General features: G+C 39.9%; 2 protein-coding genes across 5 annotated transcripts in view; one reads left to right on the plus strand and one right to left on the minus strand.

The window, feature by feature from the left end:
• The window catches only part of cers1 (ceramide synthase 1), a 30,521-nt gene extending 28,746 nt beyond the window's left edge, over positions 1-1,775 (plus strand). The window contains exon 7 of the mRNA XM_073477126.1: positions 381-1,775. Coding sequence (XP_073333227.1) covers positions 381-423 — 43 coding nt within the window. The 3' untranslated portion in view covers positions 424-1,775. The remainder of the gene's footprint in view (positions 1-380) is intronic.
• A 4,301-nt stretch (positions 1,776-6,076) lies between these two features.
• ncln (nicalin) lies at positions 6,077-18,946 on the minus strand. Of its 4 annotated transcripts, none has more exons than XM_073477125.1 (15): positions 18,688-18,946; positions 17,641-17,831; positions 16,681-16,825; positions 16,472-16,566; positions 14,838-14,918; positions 14,475-14,578; positions 13,723-13,811; positions 12,543-12,682; positions 11,682-11,860; positions 10,961-11,048; positions 10,828-10,866; positions 9,095-9,255; positions 8,798-8,851; positions 8,607-8,685; positions 6,077-7,493 (listed from the first exon to the last, which is right to left on the minus strand). In XM_073477125.1, the coding sequence occupies exons 1-15, from the start codon at positions 18,860-18,862 to the stop codon at positions 7,431-7,433; spliced, it is 1,683 nt and encodes a 560-aa protein (XP_073333226.1). In that variant the 5' UTR covers positions 18,863-18,946; the 3' UTR covers positions 6,077-7,430. The 4 variants fall into 4 exon arrangements, with proteins under 4 accessions (XP_073333226.1, XP_073333225.1, XP_073333224.1 ...); XM_073477124.1 differs by having other exon boundaries at positions 9,095-9,258; XM_073477123.1 differs by having other exon boundaries at positions 11,634-11,860.
• Positions 18,947-19,647: the final 701 nt, after the last annotated feature.

The raw sequence follows: 19,647 nt of genomic DNA on the forward strand, positions 1-19,647 counted from the left end.
ATTTACAGAAATAAGGTAACGCTGTCTAAGCTTTTGTAACTTAAACAGGATCAGAATTTATTCCCTTAATAAATACTTCCTCCTCTCCTGAAGGCAGGAGCAGATGCAGAAAAGAGCAGCTCTCCCACTGAGCTTGTGTAACTAGTGGCCCTCACAGGTAGATAGGATCAAAGAGCCTGAGACCATATGGAGATGTGATTATGTGGCAGTCCTTATCTGCCTGGCCTTGAACCCTGCTGATATCCTCTCTGCCTGCTAATGCCTCACATCTGCTGATCACCTCACCTGACAAGTTTATTCTCCACTTCTCATTCCCTATCTGTCCTGTCCGAGACTCCTAGGCTCTCAGTCCCCTGACTCTCCATTGTCTCTCTTTGCAGCAAGCACGTGCAGAATGGGATCACCAAGGACAAGCATCTATAACAGGCTCTCCATCGCCACCACCTGGCACTAGGCTACAAGTACAAGCAAGACAAGACGCCCTACTTGGACGGCTCACGCTCAAAACGTGGCTGAAGGGAAGAGTGTCACAAAAAGAAAAAGGAAGGAAAATAGCAAGATAGGCCGCGATGTGTTTTTATTCTTTTTATTTGTTTAGAACATTTCATTTCATCACTGTCATTTTGTTTTCAGTTTTGTTTTATTAGAGCACTGTGAATGTTATTTCAGGTGACATTTTGTCTTATTGTTGCTAACTTTACATTTGATAGATTGAGTAGAAACAAACCAGTTTGAGTGAGAGTTGGACTGGGATTTTCACGTACAGTAGTACAGGGTGTCATAATCATCAGCATCACCCTGAACAGCGCCGCAGCACCCACACAAGGAAAAGGTGTAGGCCGGTAGACGTTTAGACCTACAGAAACCTTCAGTAACCAATAAGGGTGAGCTGTGTTTGCCGTCAGTGAAATATGTTTCCTACTAACTTCCTTTCCCCCTTTTACTTCCCATCATCCTCCGTCCATCCTCTCTGACTCCAGACATGAAGAGAAAAAGGCTAAAAAGAAAAACTTGATTCAAATGGGAAACACTTTGTTGCTGTTTTCAGTATTGCTCTCATGAGAGCCTGCCTGGCATTGTCTGGTACTGTTTCACCACATGTATTGATTTTCATATCATTGCACAAGTCAGTGGTGGTGACCGCACAGCTCTGGCCCCCTCTGCGTCCATTAGTTTGAATTGAGAACCCACATTGGTGTGTGTAGGTATGTTCGTGTCTTCGGTGTATGAGGATGTGGAGAGTATGGATGTAGCCGAATCTTTCAATTTGAAATCCTTCCCTTCACAACATTTCACCTCTCAGTTTCATTTCTTTTATCTTTTTATCTCTTGTACTGATGATCAACAGATATTGGGAATAGTCACTTGGCATTCTTGTATAGAAAAAGCTTTTTATTTTATTTTACATTTTTTGTCTTTGTGTGTCGCAAACATCTGTTGCTGCACTGACATGAAGGCATACAAGCTGATTGCTGGTTTAATGACAGCAAATAGCTAGAATTGATTGAATGGTTTTCAGTTTCATCCTCATGATTTAATTTGTTTAAACGATATGAATTTGAATAACATTTTTAAAGCAGTTCCTGGGTGGTGGCGGCTATCAGGTTCACAGAAAATTGGAACAATAGCCCAGAACTTGTGTAAAGATAACAATCAGTATGATAAAAACATGTATGCACACATTATGGTATTCAGGAATGCATGACATCGAATGATTTTGGAGATATGCTATGAAATTGTCTTACAAACAAACATTGAAGAAGAAATCCTCTCAACATGTAATCATTATGTCTTTATTAATGTCCTAAAAGTGATCTTTTTTGGAGCAGTCGTGACCACTGAACATACATATTGTTGTCTGACAAACACAAACAAACCAGTGAGTGATAAACCTTCGTGTGGCATGAGTTAAAGTCTGACATGTCCCAGAAATCCCACTTATGGCAAGATATTTTTGATGTCATCTGTAATTTGAACACACTGAATTAAGCTACAGTTAAAAGGGACTGGTTTCACTGGATCTCGCTGGTTTACTGTGTGTGTTAGTGGGAACAGCTGCTGCACATGTATAAAATAAGGGATGTTTCTAATCTTCCTACCGTCTCGATCAAATTCAAGCTCTTGTTTCGATGAACAGCATGCTTGTGCTGCTGGAGCAGGCCGCAGATGTCGTCTGTCCATAAGAGAAGCGTCTGTCTGTTGTAGTTTATCTGTTTGTCTTCCAACAATTCCCTCGTTAACACTTGGGGGAAGTTCAAACAAACCTTTTAATTTTACATTAAACTATCACTATTATTGCTGTAGATCAGGTTATTATTGTTGTTTTTTTGGAATTGCTGCTGTTTTTTGTTTTTTTTCCTCTGAGAGCACTGTTGGTATTCCAGTTGTGTTGTTTTTTTCTGCTGTGTATGAGTTGGCGATTGTCTGCTCAGATCAGATGTTTCCAGGGACCAGGGAGAGACATTTTGTTCATCTACATCTTGATTTAGTCTCAGATCTCTTCCTTTTAATCTGAATGCTGGCTCTCACTCATTTGACCGTGGTTGTTATACATCTGTACTGTAAGTAACATGATCTATCAAACATGTTACTGTGTGTTTTATATCAGACATTCAGAGTCCTGTAGCTGACTGGTTTTACTAGCATGCTGATATAGCAGGAAATGACCTCCAAGGTCTATCCCTGCACAACTTTCAGACTAGATTATCCATAGTTTGCTGATATTTTTGTTGTATGATGACAGATGACGGGAAGGGAAGTTTGTAGTTAACCCACAAAGACCTGTGATCTGAATTAGGTGTGACTCTTCCCTCAGGTCTGGTATGGTACTGTGTGCTAAAGGTGCACCTTCAATCTTTCCACCTCTCCCCCACTGTGTCATACTATAAACAGTCCTGTGCTGTGATATGTGAACGAATAACTACTACTAGGGGTGGACGATATGATGAAATATACCATCATGCGATTTGAATTTGCTGTATAGTGTATAACATACTGTGTATCCTTTTAACATCTTTTCTTATTAGTTATTCGATGAATTGATTACCCAAAAACAACTGCAGCAACTACCAGGTGCTCACCAGATGACCCTCAACTCAATTGATTTATCAGCAAATACGTTATACCACCATGTGTATCATGTTCAATCATGTATCTCAAGAGGATTTCATCCATGTCGCCCACCCCTAACTGGTACCCAGAAGGGACAAAACTAACCGAAATTGAAGGAAGAACATTTTAAGATTGTCACTTTATTTTTCTTTCTGTATGGATTTGGCTGACTCTTATTTAAACGTTAGATACAACCTATAGTTCGGGTCATATTTGGTTTACGTTGTTGGCTGCATGCGATGCTCAGTTCAGTCAGATAACTCATCAAGAACAAATGTATGTGAGTGTACAGCCTCAGCTCTGACCTCGTCACTCCCCATTTGCATACACCAAGATCAGCACACAGGAGATCAGGGAGTGATGATAAGACGATGAGGCAGTGTTTGCAAATTCACCAGGAAGACGGCATCAGTAGGCGCTTCACTACTTGATTGCATTCACTTGAAATCAGCACAGAGAAGATCAGGAGTGACGACAGTTTGATGAAGCACTGTTTGCAAACTAATCAGTATAGCATCAGCATTGATGGGGTCACCTTATTACAAAGTCTCCTGTGGATTTGTGTTATACTGAGTTGAGTGTGATATGATATTTGGCGTGTAGACTGCTCTCATCACTTCCTGTTATTAAATTTGGCCCAAACAAATTAAGGGAGTGACAATAAAATGAGAAGTGCAAACTAATTAGTAAAGCAGCAGCATTGATACGGCTGCCTCATTGCAAAGACTGTACTGGATTTGTGTTGAGAATTACACATTTGGTGTCTAGGCTCTGACTTTGTCACTCCCCGTTTCCATAAATTGTAATAATCACAAATAAATTTAGGGAGTGATCACAAAAGAGGCACTGTTTATAAACTGAGCAGGGGAATTTAAAAGGCTGTAGTGGATTTGTGTTGCAGTGTGTGGAGAATCACACATTTGGTGTTTAGGCTCTCACCTTGTCACTCCCAATTTTCATGCATTACAACCACATAGAAATTTAGGGAGTGGCGATAAGAAAAGCAGTATTTATAAACTGAGCAGGCTAACCCATTTCAAAGGCTTCACTGGAGTTGTACTGTAGCAAGTACAGTATAGGATATATGTGGTGTCTAGGCTCTGACATTGTCACTCCCTGTTTCAATACATCATGATCTATACATAGAAATTTAGGGAGTGACCATTAAAGAAGCAATTTTTATAAACTGAGCAGGAGTATTTGAAGGTTTCACTGGATTTGTAGTGTAGTGAGTACAGTATGGTCTTTGACCTTGTCACTCCCTATTTCCATACATTACAATCAACAACTAGAAATCTAGGAAGTGACAAGAGAAGTAGCAGTGTTTATAAACTGAGTATGTTTTTAAAGGATTCACTAGCTTGTACTGTAATGAGTACTGTGCAGGTCAATTTGATGTCTAGGCTCTGACCTTGTCACTTGTTTGCATACTTTAAAAGTGGTCAAACAATATCAGGGAGTGACAATAAGATGAGCATTGACAGGACCACTGTACTTCCAAGGCTGTGTTAAATTCCTCTGTACTGAACATGACTTGTGAGTTGTCTCCCTGAACTGACTCACAGGCTTCCCTCCATCATGACACAAAGTATCTTTACGAATGGTTTGATTGTGCCAAAATGTCCACCCAGTTAATGAGTGGGTGTTTGTGGGAGCTGGTGATGAGTGAAGAGTAGAGCTGGTAGAGATAGAGAAGGACGGGCAGAAAAGCCCAGCAGGTATTTCGTATAAATTGCACTGTAATTTATTAGTATTATTTTTATTGTTCATTAGTAGATCAAAATTAGAAAAGCGAAGGGAGAATTGGGGAATTTTTATGACTTTCTTTAAAGAATCAGTAACTAAAACTCATATTAATTGAAAGTGTATTTTAATGATACATGTTTTTTGGACCATTAATACTTGCTGTAAGCGATACAAATTGCCCCATTTTTTTCAAAGTGAATTTGACAACTTGATAAAGACACATACTTGCTCTTTTGTAATGCAATTTTAATACCATTCAGCCAATGTTATCGTTTCATTTTTTTCCCATAAAATAAAACATGTCAGTAAACAAGAGACGTTCTCCGTGTGATTTCTTTTAATTTAATCTTTATTTAATCACAACTGATATCATTTTCATTGCAAAGATCAAGTGTTGTGGATGAGGTGAAACAGAGTTCAGACCAGAGGAGAGTTCATTTCAGTGCACAAATGAAAACTGACTGCTTCAATAAATTAAAAATTCATATGTACCACACAGTATTTCCCTCGTGTTGGTAATAAAAAAAAAATCCCGCCATTGTTACCATGGCGACGGGGGTCAGGGGGTGGTCACGAGTCATGCAGTTACACGTGGAAAATACAAAAAGTCAAATAAACACCATTCACCCACAACAAGGCAAGACCAGGGCAGAGAGAAGGTCAAGGTCAAGGAAACACTGCAGTATTAACTTTACACACATGAAATTAATATTCTAGGTGTGTTTAAGATATTTAGCCCCTTTAAGTCAACACCCTTTGTTATTGCCCATTTTAAGACATCCAGTGTATAAATACTGCAGTGCTGGCTTGACCCGAAATCTCAACAAGGCTTTAAAAGTCTGATTAAGTCAATCACATTATTGCTACAGTCAGCAAAAGGTCAAATTCAGCACAACATGTTTTCTACTGATAAAAAGGAGTAAAGGGGGAAGCTTTATCTTGTCATGATGTGTTGTACGTTGTACTCCTACATACTTAACACACATGTGCTCTGATTAGACAAAAAAACATGTTCGTTGCATGTGACCTTTTTAACACAAGCTTTCAGATACTTCACCAGCATGACCTTTTAATCAATTTAGGGTAATAAAAAAAAAAAAAAAAAGACTTGAGTGGTAAAAATAAGACACACCAGGTCACACAGCAACAGGAATCAAACCTCGACTACAGAAAAACCTGACACACGAAGCAAGAAGGAAAAATTAAAGATGGAATCTGCTTTAAATTTCTATAACCATTATATATTAAATGGGAGGAAAGGGGGAAGATTAGTACATACAATAATTATTTGGCAAGGATTTGAATGTTTCTTTTAATAGTTTCACTACCAAGGCAATGGAATCAGGATTATCTAAACACTACTTCACATTTTAGACAACTCATCTTATTCGTAAACGATATTTGTGTTAGGAGTCTTTTCACTGAGCGCTCAAAGAATAGGTTTACATTTTTTCCAAGTCTGTCTCATCACAATAATCACGTGCCCATATGTGCAGTGAAAGTTACTGGTCACTGATCATTCATTGTCTCTGTACTGACTACACAATACAACTACACCAAGTAATATCGGGCTAAAAATGGCAAATAAACAGAATATCAATGATCAAATGTTTTGATAATCGATTAGTCAAACACTTTGTGGATCCAGCTTTTTTTTTTTTTAAGTGATTTGTTGCCTTTCAAGTGAATATTTATTTAACTGTAGGTTGAAGCAATCGATCAATTAATCGATAAACCTGAACGACAGATCAGTTGCTGATTAAAATACTCTTCAGTTGCAGCCCAAAGGAGATGGAAGAAAACTGTTGTATTCTGAAGTTCACCTGAAGCTAAAATGAGGCTTAAGCGTTAGCCATGCGGGTATCTTTAATTACCCTTTTTAATGCATCTTCAGGTAAATATCAGGTGTTTTTGGAGGTGTATGGAGAGAAAGGATGATTACAGTGACCAACAATTCTACGCTTTCATGAGAATGTGAGTGTTATATTAAGGCCGATAGAAAAAAATGTGAACCTATCCCTTTAACAACAAGTTTGGTGAACACATCTCTAGTCTAAAGAAATTCTGGGCTAAACTCTGTGTGGTCAGTTTCTCCCTGTAGCTGCCTGAGACAACACATGACGTCAGTTTGGCAGAATGATCACTCGAACGGTATATACTGAGAGGAGGAATGAGGAGCGATCAGTGATACAGCAACATCACAAACTCTCACTTAATCTCATGTAGATCTCAGAGGTGCGGACAAATGCTTTATATCCTTCAGAAGAGTCAAATAATAATCAAATATTTGGGATTATCGTAAATGAATGACAAGACATCTGTGTTCGTGAAGACAGGGAGAGTGAAAAATGATTCCTGATTATTCTGGTCCTTGAGACCAAATGGATAAAGTTGGCAGCAGGACAGGATCTGACATCATAGTTTGTGGATCAGGATGAAGGAAACGGAAGTGATTCTGCTGGTTTGAAAACCATCATGAGAACAGCAGCTCGGCCCAGCTTCTGTGTTCTTACTGGCTAAAGTTTCTTGATTTGAGGAAAAGAATATCGGGGGGGAAAAAGGTGTTGTACGTCTTAATGAGTCTTCGTCTTGGGCTGGGTGATTCTACGGACAACACTGTACAGGACTCCAAAGTTCTGTAAAAAAGGACCACAAGAGAAGAGACTGTGTTCATTTCTTGGTTCCAGACAAAAATCTGCACACTCACTTTCTCCATCATTAATATGATTCATTTTTTAGTTCTCTCACAGGCGGCGTCAGTGATCGATTTTAGAACTCACTGTTGTAAATTAACAACTATTGTGAGCATGAAGGTGCATGCTCTCCTCCTCTTCTCATTACTGAAACCCCCTTATAAATGTCCTTATCAAGATGAACATTTATTGTAATGCCGTAATAATGCACAAAAGTGCCAAAGCACACAAAAATGACTCAACATGAGGTCTCATCTAATTATGTGCCCACATGCTGCTGTGCATTAATGCTCATCTATGTTCCAGGTAGTCGCTAATTGTGTGGGTCTGTCATTTGGTGCTTAGTGTACAGTGGGTTTTAGAGCTTTTTTTATAGCAGAAAACAGCTTCCTGCTGCAGTCAAAATAGACGCAATGAGAGCCGTGAGAGCTAATTCACAGACCGGACAGTTAAACAGTAAGATGAAACTCGCTGTAAAGCTTTGTACATCTGAGTGGAGCTGCTAATATGGGTGATATGTCTCTGTAGGTTCATCACTACAAACAACACCTTTCATATTGTCTTCACATTGTTGATTTTATACAGTGTAATTGTAAAATATTGGTTATAGCCATTTTAAGAAGTGCACTATGTAGTTTTGGGAAATACATTTTAATCAGAAGAGAAAGATCTAAACAGATTAAATAAACATTAATTTTCATGACAAACAGACTGACCTTAAAGGACAACACAATTTCATACTGTTTTACCAACTGTTACTGTGTAGATTTGGCGGACCCTGCCACCGTTCTAGCTTCAAACAGTGTTCTGGGGACCTTATTTTCCTCTGAGATCAGCTTGTTTATTCACTTATGGAAAAGATAAATATTTCTGAATTATTGTATTATTACCTCATTAATATTGTAAATATTAAAATTCTGAGTTTTAATTTCTTTTCCAAATCTACACAGCGCCCCTTTAAAAGATGTAAAACTGACCAATTACATAAATGTCTTTTATGTGGTGTGGTGCATGTGTGAAAGTGGTGACAGATGCTGCATAAACACAGTGACCTACCTGGATGGCCAGATACATCATCCCTAAGTAGGCTGCGATGCAGACGGCCAGCAACAAGTCAAAAATAGCAGGCTTTACTCTGAGAGAAAGACACAGGAGAAAAGTTATTATTCAAAGAAAAACACAGTCAAAGCTATGCTTGATGAGTATGAACTGCTCTGAAGCATCTCAGAGGAGCTCATTAAACGCACCTGTAAGCATTCATAGTCTGCTTCAGCTGGTCGTAGAATACAAACTCTGGATCCCTGATGACAAGAGATATAAGAGTTTTTACCGTGACATCAAAAAAGTAGTAAGATGACTGTACAATAATATATATTAGATCTGTCGTTTCTGGAAATGTACTGTTCAGGAAATTGATGATGACAGACAGAAAACAGTTCACTCTCCTGCATGTCAATGAAACTATAAATAAAAGAACTATAGTTAAAATAATAAAAAACTGTGCGTGGATCTTCTTTTCTGTCCGTCTCCCATCTTTTCTTTACCTTTTGTCAGCTTTGACGTAGTGTCTCTTGACATCCTTGAGGTAGTGTCCGAGATGATACTCCAGAGTGGACACCACGCTGCTGTCTTTGTCCACCAGCTGAGCGGCTCGGGGCTGCGCTGTGAGCCAGTCCACCACTGCTGATAACTGGTCCTCCTGAACCTGCTGACGAGAAGAGAGAAAACTGTATCATGACAGAGGTGTGCAGTGCAGCAGGACTGACTTCATGGGCCAGAAAGCTACACACAAAATATAACCACCAGAGTCTGACAGGCTGGACAGGATTCAGTAAAACTGTGACATGTCTATGTGATTGTTTGATGGTATTGATTGTTTGTGATAAATTTGCTTATTCTAAAGAGTCCTTGTAAGAATTCACCTCATTAAGACACGGCAGCTGTAATAATTAGCTCTACTGACTGCCTGGCAGCTCACTCCAGCCTTCATACACTTATACATGAGCTGCTCCTTGGGTTTATATGTCCTAATGAAGACTGAGTTGAAACGCTAAGGCACAAAGCTTAGTTTCTTTAAGGCTTTTTATTTTTTGCCAAGCAGCGTCTTGGTGTTCTTTAATCATGATTTATTGATCACAAAGCAGAGCCGTCTGAGAGCCGCAGAAAAGTCTGACCTCTCTCTTCTTTGGTTTCATGATATCATGTCCTTGGATCCAAGGAGCACCTGGGTTTTGACACCTACATTCGTGAAAAGCACTCCTTAGACTATCTACCGGCGTTCTCCGCTTTTTCATAAGGCAAAAACTGTTTTGCAGAAGCTCTGAGAGGCAAGTGAGAAAAAGAAATTCAGGTGATCCATTTTTCTAAGTCTCATCTAAATTGTTTTTTCTTGGTTTATGACTCTAGAACAAAACATTTTTTCCAGGAAGGCAAAGTGCACTACTATCCACGTTCTGAAAATTCTCCATGAAAGTTCAATACATAACTTGCTAACATACAATGTATGAACCTTTTGTTTAGAGTTCATGGAGAAACTCACCAGGAAGAAAGCATGAATGCTTTTGGTCCTATTGTGAACACAGTGTAGTGGTGCACTACAACCTCTTCTGGCTGAAATTAGTATTGTAAAAAAAAAAAAAAAAAAAAAAGGAACTTAAGTGTTCTTAAGTCATAAACCCAGAAGGGAAAATCATTTTGAACTTAGATCAAAAGAAATTTCCTGACCTTCCTCTCAGGGGTTCTGTAGAACTTCATAAGTGTTGAAGACTTCAATTGTCATTCGTCATAAGTATTGTACCACATGAGTCAGTGTGTTTTTCAGCGATGCAAAATATAATTATTAATTTAACGGAGGCCAACCGTTTCAGAGTAATACTGAGCTCACTTTTTGATTTAGTAAAAGCTGATTGAAGACTGAGCATTAAAAACAGTATCTCCGCTATTAATCTTAATATTTCGGTGGTTCAGTGACGAGATTAGAATTGAACTGTTGGTAGTCACCTCTGTGGACGGATGAGTCAGTGGTATAATGTTATACTCCCCCTTTATTTTTTTTTTTTTCATACATTCATACATTTCATCTTTAACACAGGTCTACTGAATCTGCTTTCATGTCACGTGGGGATTCATCTGTGTGAATCAGCTGAGACAGGTGATCCGGTTGTTTTCTCCGTCACAGAGATTAATTTCTGCAACTGTGTGTTTAACCTGCATCACCGAGGAGGTTTTAAGGGGCCATCAGACTCAAGATTAAGAGCAGTTGACTTTAGTGACTCACCATTTGCTCAGTGAAGATCTGCAGGTCTCCAGGAGCACCCTGGGTAGAGCAGGAACAACAACAATGTCACATCACAGGCATAAAGCAGACATAGTGTCTACTGTCAATAAATTTTCTCCAACTGCGAGTTTACCTTTTCAGTGAGGTTGTAAATAACTCTGGCCAGAGCCTCTGCAACCACCTTGGTGTTCCTGCCGAGTTTCTTCACATCTACGTGAGGCCTGTAAGACATAAACACAAGCGTGCAGACAGTTAGAGACAAAAACTCCAAAAACATCAGGAGAGAAACCAGAAACCCTGAGCAACACGGGGTAGAGAGGAGAAACCACTAACACAGCCTCCACTTTCCACACAGGTGGGCTGAAATGCAGGAGAAAAGACTGTGCACATATCACATCAACTGACAGGTCAAGTGTGAAACTGTAACACAGAGGAGATAAATGGTTTACTAACAGACAGACAGTGAGAGGAGATGGATGGCTACAGGAGCAGCATGAGATCAAGAAGAGCGGAAAAGAGGGGAGAAGGTGTTACTGCCTCACTCACACTCAGAAGGCATCAAATCCGAGACCTCACAAGCTCGCTCCACATCCGACTAAGGGCATAAATACAGTCATGAATAATGTAAACTATGCTCCGATCAAGGTGTACCCAGGGATTTAACGTGATGTGACGGAGCAAAGTGGGTCAGAAAAGGAGAGGAAATGGGTCTATCAAAACACTGACGACATGAATGAAAATGACCGGCAGCTACAATGGAAACTCTTTTCTTTCGGTGATTCAGAGACTTGCAGTAATGAACCCACCCAGCAGGGGGCTCTCCCGCTCCGTGGCGAGAGGAGGGGGACACTGACCGCACGTCCATGATGCTGGAGCGCTGTGCCAGGCGGTGGGAGGGCAGGTGGGACAACGTGAAGGCTGGCAGCCGGCGGATCCCGAAGCGCTCGTGCTCCCAGGCCAGCATGTCATCCGCCAGGTTGATTTTCTTGTGGACCATCGAGAACTTGACCTCTGGGTACTGACTCGCAACCACCTGAGAGAAAATGACAGGGACAGGGACATATGATCTGGGTTTCAAACTGCTGATATCAGAAAAAGCTTGAAGAGAACTCCGAAAAGAAAAAGCTGAAGGCTCTAGGGCATCTGAAAAACCTGATTTGACACACACACATTTCTCAATAATAGATAACTGTGCACATCGTGCACTGTATTCATTAGCAAGAGTTAGAGCACACAAGTTAAAGTGTAACTCTCGCCAAAATGCAACCTAGGCTTTTTTTCTGAATGTACCCCAGTCAAACCTTCGTTTGACCGTATTTTAGTTTTTGGGTCAAAATCATTTTCAATTGAAAATGATTTTGACCCGAAAATGAAACTACGGTACATCTTAAAAGTGGCTTTTTTGTCGTAATTATGCTTTTACACGAAGGTTTGACTGGGGCACATTCAGAAAAAAAGCCTAGGTTGCATTTTGGCGAGAGTTACACTTTAAGCTCGCAATCACAACCCACATGATGTGACTTTCTGAAGAAAGAAAAATGCTATTTTCTTACAGGAATATCTGCAACATTAAAGGGAGAAGAGGCAGGTTTACACTGCCATTTACATTTCTATATAAATAATGAGATTATTAAAAGAACCCTATACATCTGCACACAAGAGTTTGTTTTGACATGGTTTGTAGTGAAAGATTCAGTAACTTCAGGGGTTCTTACCATCTCCAGCTCCTTGAGCAGAGAATACTGAGGAGATCCCTCTTTAGGAGGTTTGGACACATGGAGGTGCAGAGAGTCTCCGTTCCCCAGAGTGTCCAGACACAACACGAAGGCTACGTTGTCCTGCAGCAGACTGGAGTCTATTGAAAATGGAGGGAAAGGTGAGACGACAAGGAGAGGTTCATAATGAAATATTGAAAAAAAGGAGGTAAGAAAAAAGGACACATGGCAGGTTCAAACACACATCCAAACATCATATACAGATTAAATCTAGGACTGAAGCATACAGCATGCCATAACAGTCTGTAGTTGTTTTGTTTAGATCTGTATTTTAATATATCTATTTAATTATTTTTACTTTTAAAAGGGGCTCTGTGGAACTTCTGTGTTGTGCTTGAAGCAGGTCTTTAGTTTATGTTAGTGGCCTCCTTTTCTAAACTCACTTTAGTAACTGTCGCCTTCTGTTAGCGGAGCAGAGAGAGGCAATAAGACGAGGCACTCGAGAATGTGCATAGAGTCACATCCTTTGGACTATCATGGAAAATACTTTACAAAGAAATCCACAGTCCAGCAGCATTAAACAACTTAAACTAATCATCTACAGGCTTGTATAGGCAAATAAGAGAGACGGGGAAGGTCTAATTTTTCACATCACGTTTCAATCTGCTCACATATGGCAAATAATAAAGTGATTAATACATGTAAATTGCTACTACTTGTTACATAGAGCCCCTTTAAGGAAGGTTTAGAAATAAATTGGTCTCAACTTAAACAGAATTTTGCATTTAAAAGTTATCAAATGCAAATAAATGTCTTACTCAGATATTGTGTAACGAATCAAAATTAAATCATCGCTCAAACATTGTATGTAAAATTAAAGCCCAAAATCTACAAGGTTTGGAGACTTTATGAATTATTTTGATACCTTTAATGACCAATTTTCAGAAAAAAAGGGTTATACCTCTGAGTTGGTCTAGACTTCAGTCTGTAATAGGATCATTACCATAGGTGTAGCTCTCTTTGAACAAGGTGTACTGTATAATGTTCATCCATTTGGTAAACTGGCTTGATTTTGTTTTGTTTTTTTTGTCTGGAAGAGGGGGTTGTGGGTTGGGTGCGGATTTGTTTTGTTGTGTCCTTGTTATCTGTTAAATAGATTTAAGACCATATAGAGTCGTACCTGTATGGTCCAGATTGTCCTCCAGCCAACGTTTGGTGCCCTGGTAGTTAAACTTCCCCCCACCGGATACAAAGAACAGCAGGTTGTACCTGAAAACGCAACAACACTGAGTCAAACCTACGAGGGAGATCACCTGAGGGAACCTGATGAAGAAGGATATGTGATACTAAGATGCATAAAAAGACAAGTGTTGTAATTAATGGATGAATCAAATGAGAAGCGACTTTAAACCTGCACACATGACTTTGAGAATTTACAGTAAAGTCCATTACTCACTTACTTAAGAAGCAAGTCCTTCCACTCAGCTACTATCAAGTACATTTAGACATAAGAATGAGCCTGAACTATATTACTGAACGCTTTTAAGTGTTTAACACAGTCGGATGTGATTCTTCCTGCTAGCAGAGTGCACAGATAATGTTCAATATAGTTTCTCAGGAAGCATTTGGAGAATGACACTAACTATAATAAATGCGATAGACGTAAATAATACACTTTATCTTATGTTCAGACAAACCACTCAGGTCAGCAATCAATAGTTCTTCTAGATTTCATCACATATACAGCACAATGCATACAGCGAGTGTGCAGCACAGAGCTTCACTGAGGCGTCTCCATTGACGTCAATGTGCAAAATAATTGGAAATGGTGCTTTTCCTCTGATGCAGCTAAAAATGTACAAAACTGATCAGCAGCTATTTGAAGCTCATGAATGATCCAGTCTAAATGAGAGTGCTGGCATCATTACTCACCCAGCGTGTGTCCTCTTGTAGGTGTAAAGTTTCGAGAAGAGACGAGCCAGCTCTAGTAACATGGACACTCCACTACCGTTTGAGTCTGCGCCATACGACAGCCACTGCACACAACACACACACACACACACACACACACACACACACAGTCAGATTACTTTCCCTGCATGATCTTGTCTTATTGACAGTTGTGTTGCCCGTTTCTGTATAAAGTTTTTAGACTCAAACTAATCAACCTGGAGACTAAAATAAGGTGTCAAATCCTACAGATATTTGCAGAGAAAAAATTTCTTCAGCTGCTAAATTTCCTGCATGTTTTGAAAGAGTCTGGGTTTATTTGTAGAAAAGAAGCAGCAAACATACTGGAGCAACACCAAAGGAGTCGTAGTGAGCAACCACGACAATAGTAGGCAGATCCTCTCCTCCAACTCCAGCCAGACGGCCCTGGTGAAAAAAAAACAGAGCCGTTGGATAAATTAAATCAAACAGTGTATCTAAAGCATTAGATTCAGCTATTAAACTTGAGGCTGGCAGCTCGACAGTGCGGAGCCGCAGTGGGTTACAGTCACAGTCGACCTCCTGACCACAGATCGCTGAGAAAAACATCACTCCGTCTTCTAATCCCCTCTGCAGTGTGACTAAGCCACTTTTTCCTTTTGGTTTTAACACAAAGCTCAGATAAGAAAGTCCTGAACTAACTCCTCACGCCTGCTTTGTTTTGCATCCTTTCTGACTCAAAATGTTTGATCTAAAATTATCTTCAAACAACGATCAAAGCCGTCCAAATCCTTTCATGAACCCTCACAAAAAAACAAAGAACAGAACGACAGCATCAGGGATCATCCATTCCTGTCAAGACTAAATAAAACCGGTTGAAGAATGATCAACTGAGCATTAATAATCTCCTTGTTAAGGCTGGAAGACTCTCATGTTGCCATCATTTTAATTCAAATATGACCTTGAGAGCGTAGAAATAAAAAAGCTTAGCACTGAGCAATTTTAAGTCCCGTCAGGCCACCAGGCTTGATTGTGTGTGTAAATCCATCTAGATTTAAAAATTCTCAGCTTTCAGTCAGATTTTTGTTGTTGTTGCAGGATTTGTGGCCACCCACTCGCAGAGAACACACAACACTTCCCTCACTTTATAACACACAACACTTCCCTCACCTTATAACACAAGGCTGACGGTTATAGCTTCAGCTTCCGGAGGACTCTCTTCATCCACCAAACAAGTTGATGCTCGATAATTTGAAGACGGGGCTTGTTTGTGAAACCCTTTTTGTAAACAAAGCCTAACCAAAATGTTTATGGTAAATAATAGAAAGGTATATTACCTGGGCTAAAAGCCACAAATCAAGACTATGAGTCCCAGTTTACATTGCTTGCTTTGGCAAACAGGTAGAGACCAAGACCACATTTTTGCTTTGACACATTACCATTAACATTTCAGTCACAGAGGCTTTTCACCCTTTTCTTAAACCAAACTTGAGAAACAGGTTTAAACTCTTTATTGTGCAGCCATGGAGTCTTTATGGATTAAGGAAAAGCGATATACCTTCGGAACAGCAGTAAATTTGGTTAAACTGGGTTTTTCAAAGTTCTTTTCAAAAGTCCATACAGTTTAGGCTACAGACACAAATGAAAACCGGACCTTTATCAGTTTTTTATAGAGCAAACACCATCCATACAGAACATTAGTTGATATCACCTACTTAAAAGCTACTATTTATCTAATAAAATAAAGATAAAGAAACATAATTTAACACTGAAGCCTTCCCAAATTGAGAACAAAGAGTAAAAAAAAGAATATTATCATACATGGAACATTTTATCCTGTACACAGCGTGCAGACAGTGGGAGAAGCTGGATCTAGCACCCAGAGGAAAACTCCTCCAACCTAAGCTCATACAGAAAAGACTGAGACAGAGGTAAAACCAGGGCTTTCTCGCTGTTATTACACAGTCCTAACCATCAAGCCACTTTCCTTAGTCTCTCACCTCTAAACTGGTGATGGCCCAGTCACTGATGGCTTTACTCTGCGCTCCACTGGTGACCATCTGGAAGCCGTTGGCTGTGGCCGTATGCAGCAGCACTACAGAAAAAACAAACAAACAGAAAACATGTAAGAAGAATTTTTATATTTTCATTCCCACCACACATGTGCTTTCTTTCCTATATGTCCAGTGCAGAGGGGATAACTCTTTACCTTCAGCTGCTGATAAGGAGCCCTGTGAGGACGAGGAAGTCAGGGTTTGGGTATAGATGGAGAGCAGCTCATCGTCCTCCATGGCAAAGTAGACGGGGACAATGGTCTCAGTAGCCAGCATCTCCGGCTCCAGCTCCATGAACTGCTGCACAGGATGAAAAGAGGGAAACAGTGTGTTCAGCAAGCCATTTCACACATCGTGGGAAGTCTGATTTGATTCCTTCAACCCTGCAAGTTCAGGATTGCTCATGTTTTGAGAGGAATGTAGGTGATAGGAGATTGCTACAGTGGCGAATGGAAGATAAACTGCGATATTAATGAACAGAGGTTCTCTGGAATCCTGACAAAAAAATCTGTCTCTACAATTATTCACCATAATGGGAAATTAGTTATGTAACTAAATGAGTAACTCATCAAGTGCCCAGTACTTCTGCTTTCCAGAAAGACAAATGATCCCACTCATAAAGCTGGAAGACTAAGTAGTCATAACCTGTTCAGTGTGCTTTAATGTGATAATATCCAATCTCTGTAAAAGGGTTAGGAGGACATTGTTCACTGCAAATTTTAGAAAATCACTTCATTTGTAACTCAAACACAGAATTACTCGCTGAATATGTCTTCTGACTGTCACAGTTCTCCCTCTAAACCGGTGTTTTTATTTTTAAGTCACACCAAGCTTAAAAAAATACAGATCAGAGAGATAAACTATCACTTCTTACCACTGTTGAGGTACCTTTGAGCAAGACACCTAACACAAACATATTCAACCCCAAACAGTTGAGCTTGTGGCTGAATATGGTGAAGTGCACAGCTTTGTGATGCTACTCCTGACTCATACCATGCATAAAAGCTGTGTAGGCTTTTTCTTCTTCCTGTGCTGTATATCTGTAGATCACATCTACAGATAAATGTTGCGTCACCAGCACAAGACAATGATCTGCAGCATTGTGTTATTATTACCTGCACTATGTCCTGAGGCACAGTAGACATGTTCTTGGGCAGGATGATGACCACAGCCCCGGCCGACTGGCGCAGGGCTTTCTGATACTCTTCGTAGGAGAAGTCTGCCAGCCGCATGATAACACAGCGACGACTTAGTACCTCTGCCTCCACAGTACGAGCCTCTGTGTTCAGGATGGCATTCCTGGTACCTGAGGGTACAAAGACGCTTTCATCAATAATCATGATACAATAACTTCTGTCTTTGTGTCAACAGGAAAGGGCAAGGATAATCCAGCTATTAAAGCACAGATGAATCAATTGCTACTATAGTGACAAACTGACGCTGAGATAAAAAAAAAAAAAAAATGGGCTGGTTCGGTTAATCTCTTTATCAAGTCTGGTATCTTTTACTAATTTACATCAAACTTGACACGATTATAGCCATAATCTTGCTCACTTACTGTAGAGAGAGGAAGCTTTTACTAGCATCCTTCTTTGTTTTCCTCAGCAAAACATTGCTTCACTGTCCCTAGAGCTAGAGAGTTCAATCCTCACTTACTCACAGTGACAAGCCAATTAAAAAGCCCTCATATCAATCCGTCCATTCATCATTTTATCATTGCAAAAACTGTTATGAGGAGGGATGAACAAATTCTGACAACCTGCGTTTTCTGTATGTCCTGTTTAATATCTTTTAGCAATGCTGCTAATATAATGATGGATTAGTATAGGTAAACATCGCATGTGTACGGTTAATAAATTGATATACACTTAAGAATGACGCTCAGGTTTAATTTTAAGGGGTACTAATCTTGATTTGCTTCTAGGAAGTGAGCTAGCTTGATGCTGCCTCCTAGCAAAAGCTAAGCTACATTAGCAGCTAGCTAGCAAGCTAGTGCTACCCTGCATGCTGTCATTGAAATGTTACTTCGGGTAAGTTACCGTTAGCCGGGGACGACAACACTGCTAACCAGCTTTAGCTGTAGGAGACCGGTCTAATTTCTGCTGATGTGGTGATGCTTGCATTTATTCCGTTGCGATACAAGAGATAAACAGCTAACTTACCGTACGGCTGTCCCTGCAGGTCGTACTGCTGCATGCGGTACACCGTGAACTCATGTGCCGCCTCGGCCGGGAGCGGTGACACCAGGATCAGCACCGCGGGGATAAACACAATGAAGGTGAGGGGAAACGATGATTTAAACATGTTATCAAACACTTCACTTGCCTCCTCAAACATCGTGGCGATTGTATTCAGCACACAGCTACGGATAAAAGAGTATTTTCAGCTGTCACCGCTCTCAGCAACTGACAGCCAGGGACCCAGTTTAGCTAGCCAGCTAACCGCAAACCACAACCAGCAACTGACAAATGATTTTGATCAGGCAAGTAGCTGGACGACCAGTAACTCTGGACTGGGATTGCGACAAATACAACAATATGGCCAGTTTACTAAAATATAGCAATGCGGTGTATTGCTAATCGAAAGTTAAGTGTTTATTCAAAATATTAATCTGATAAATACATATTTAAAACCGAGTTGATTCACCGGTCCTTCAGGAATCTTCGAGGACAGCTATAATTGAAAAGCCATTCACTGTTACTACACGAGGTGGCGCTGCACACCACAGAAATGAACCTTGATAGCAGCCCAGCCAAAACATTGGCTTGATTATAAGTATATATATATATTTATATAATTTATAATTAATAAATATCAGATAAAAAAAATAAAAAGATGTATTTTTATTTTATGGATGCATAATTGCGTCAGAGGGGCACCACTCAAATAAGCCCAGTATTCTTATCACACAATAAATCACTTCTTGAGGTCTGTAACTAAGTTTACTGTGGTCATGGGTCTTGCATGCAGCTTTTTGTCTGTTTGGGAGACAAATGACTGTAGGCTTGCACTTAGCTGTTTTCATTTCAAGACATTTTTTAAAAAAAAAAAGAAGATCTTTTTCTGATGCAATCTTAATGTTGCAAAACGTGCAGTGAAGAGAAAAGCCCCTTGAAACAACA

The sequence above is a fragment of the Pagrus major genome, chromosome 11 (genome assembly GCF_040436345.1).
Source record: "Pagrus major chromosome 11, Pma_NU_1.0".
Classification (NCBI taxonomy): domain Eukaryota; kingdom Metazoa; phylum Chordata; class Actinopteri; order Spariformes; family Sparidae; genus Pagrus; species Pagrus major.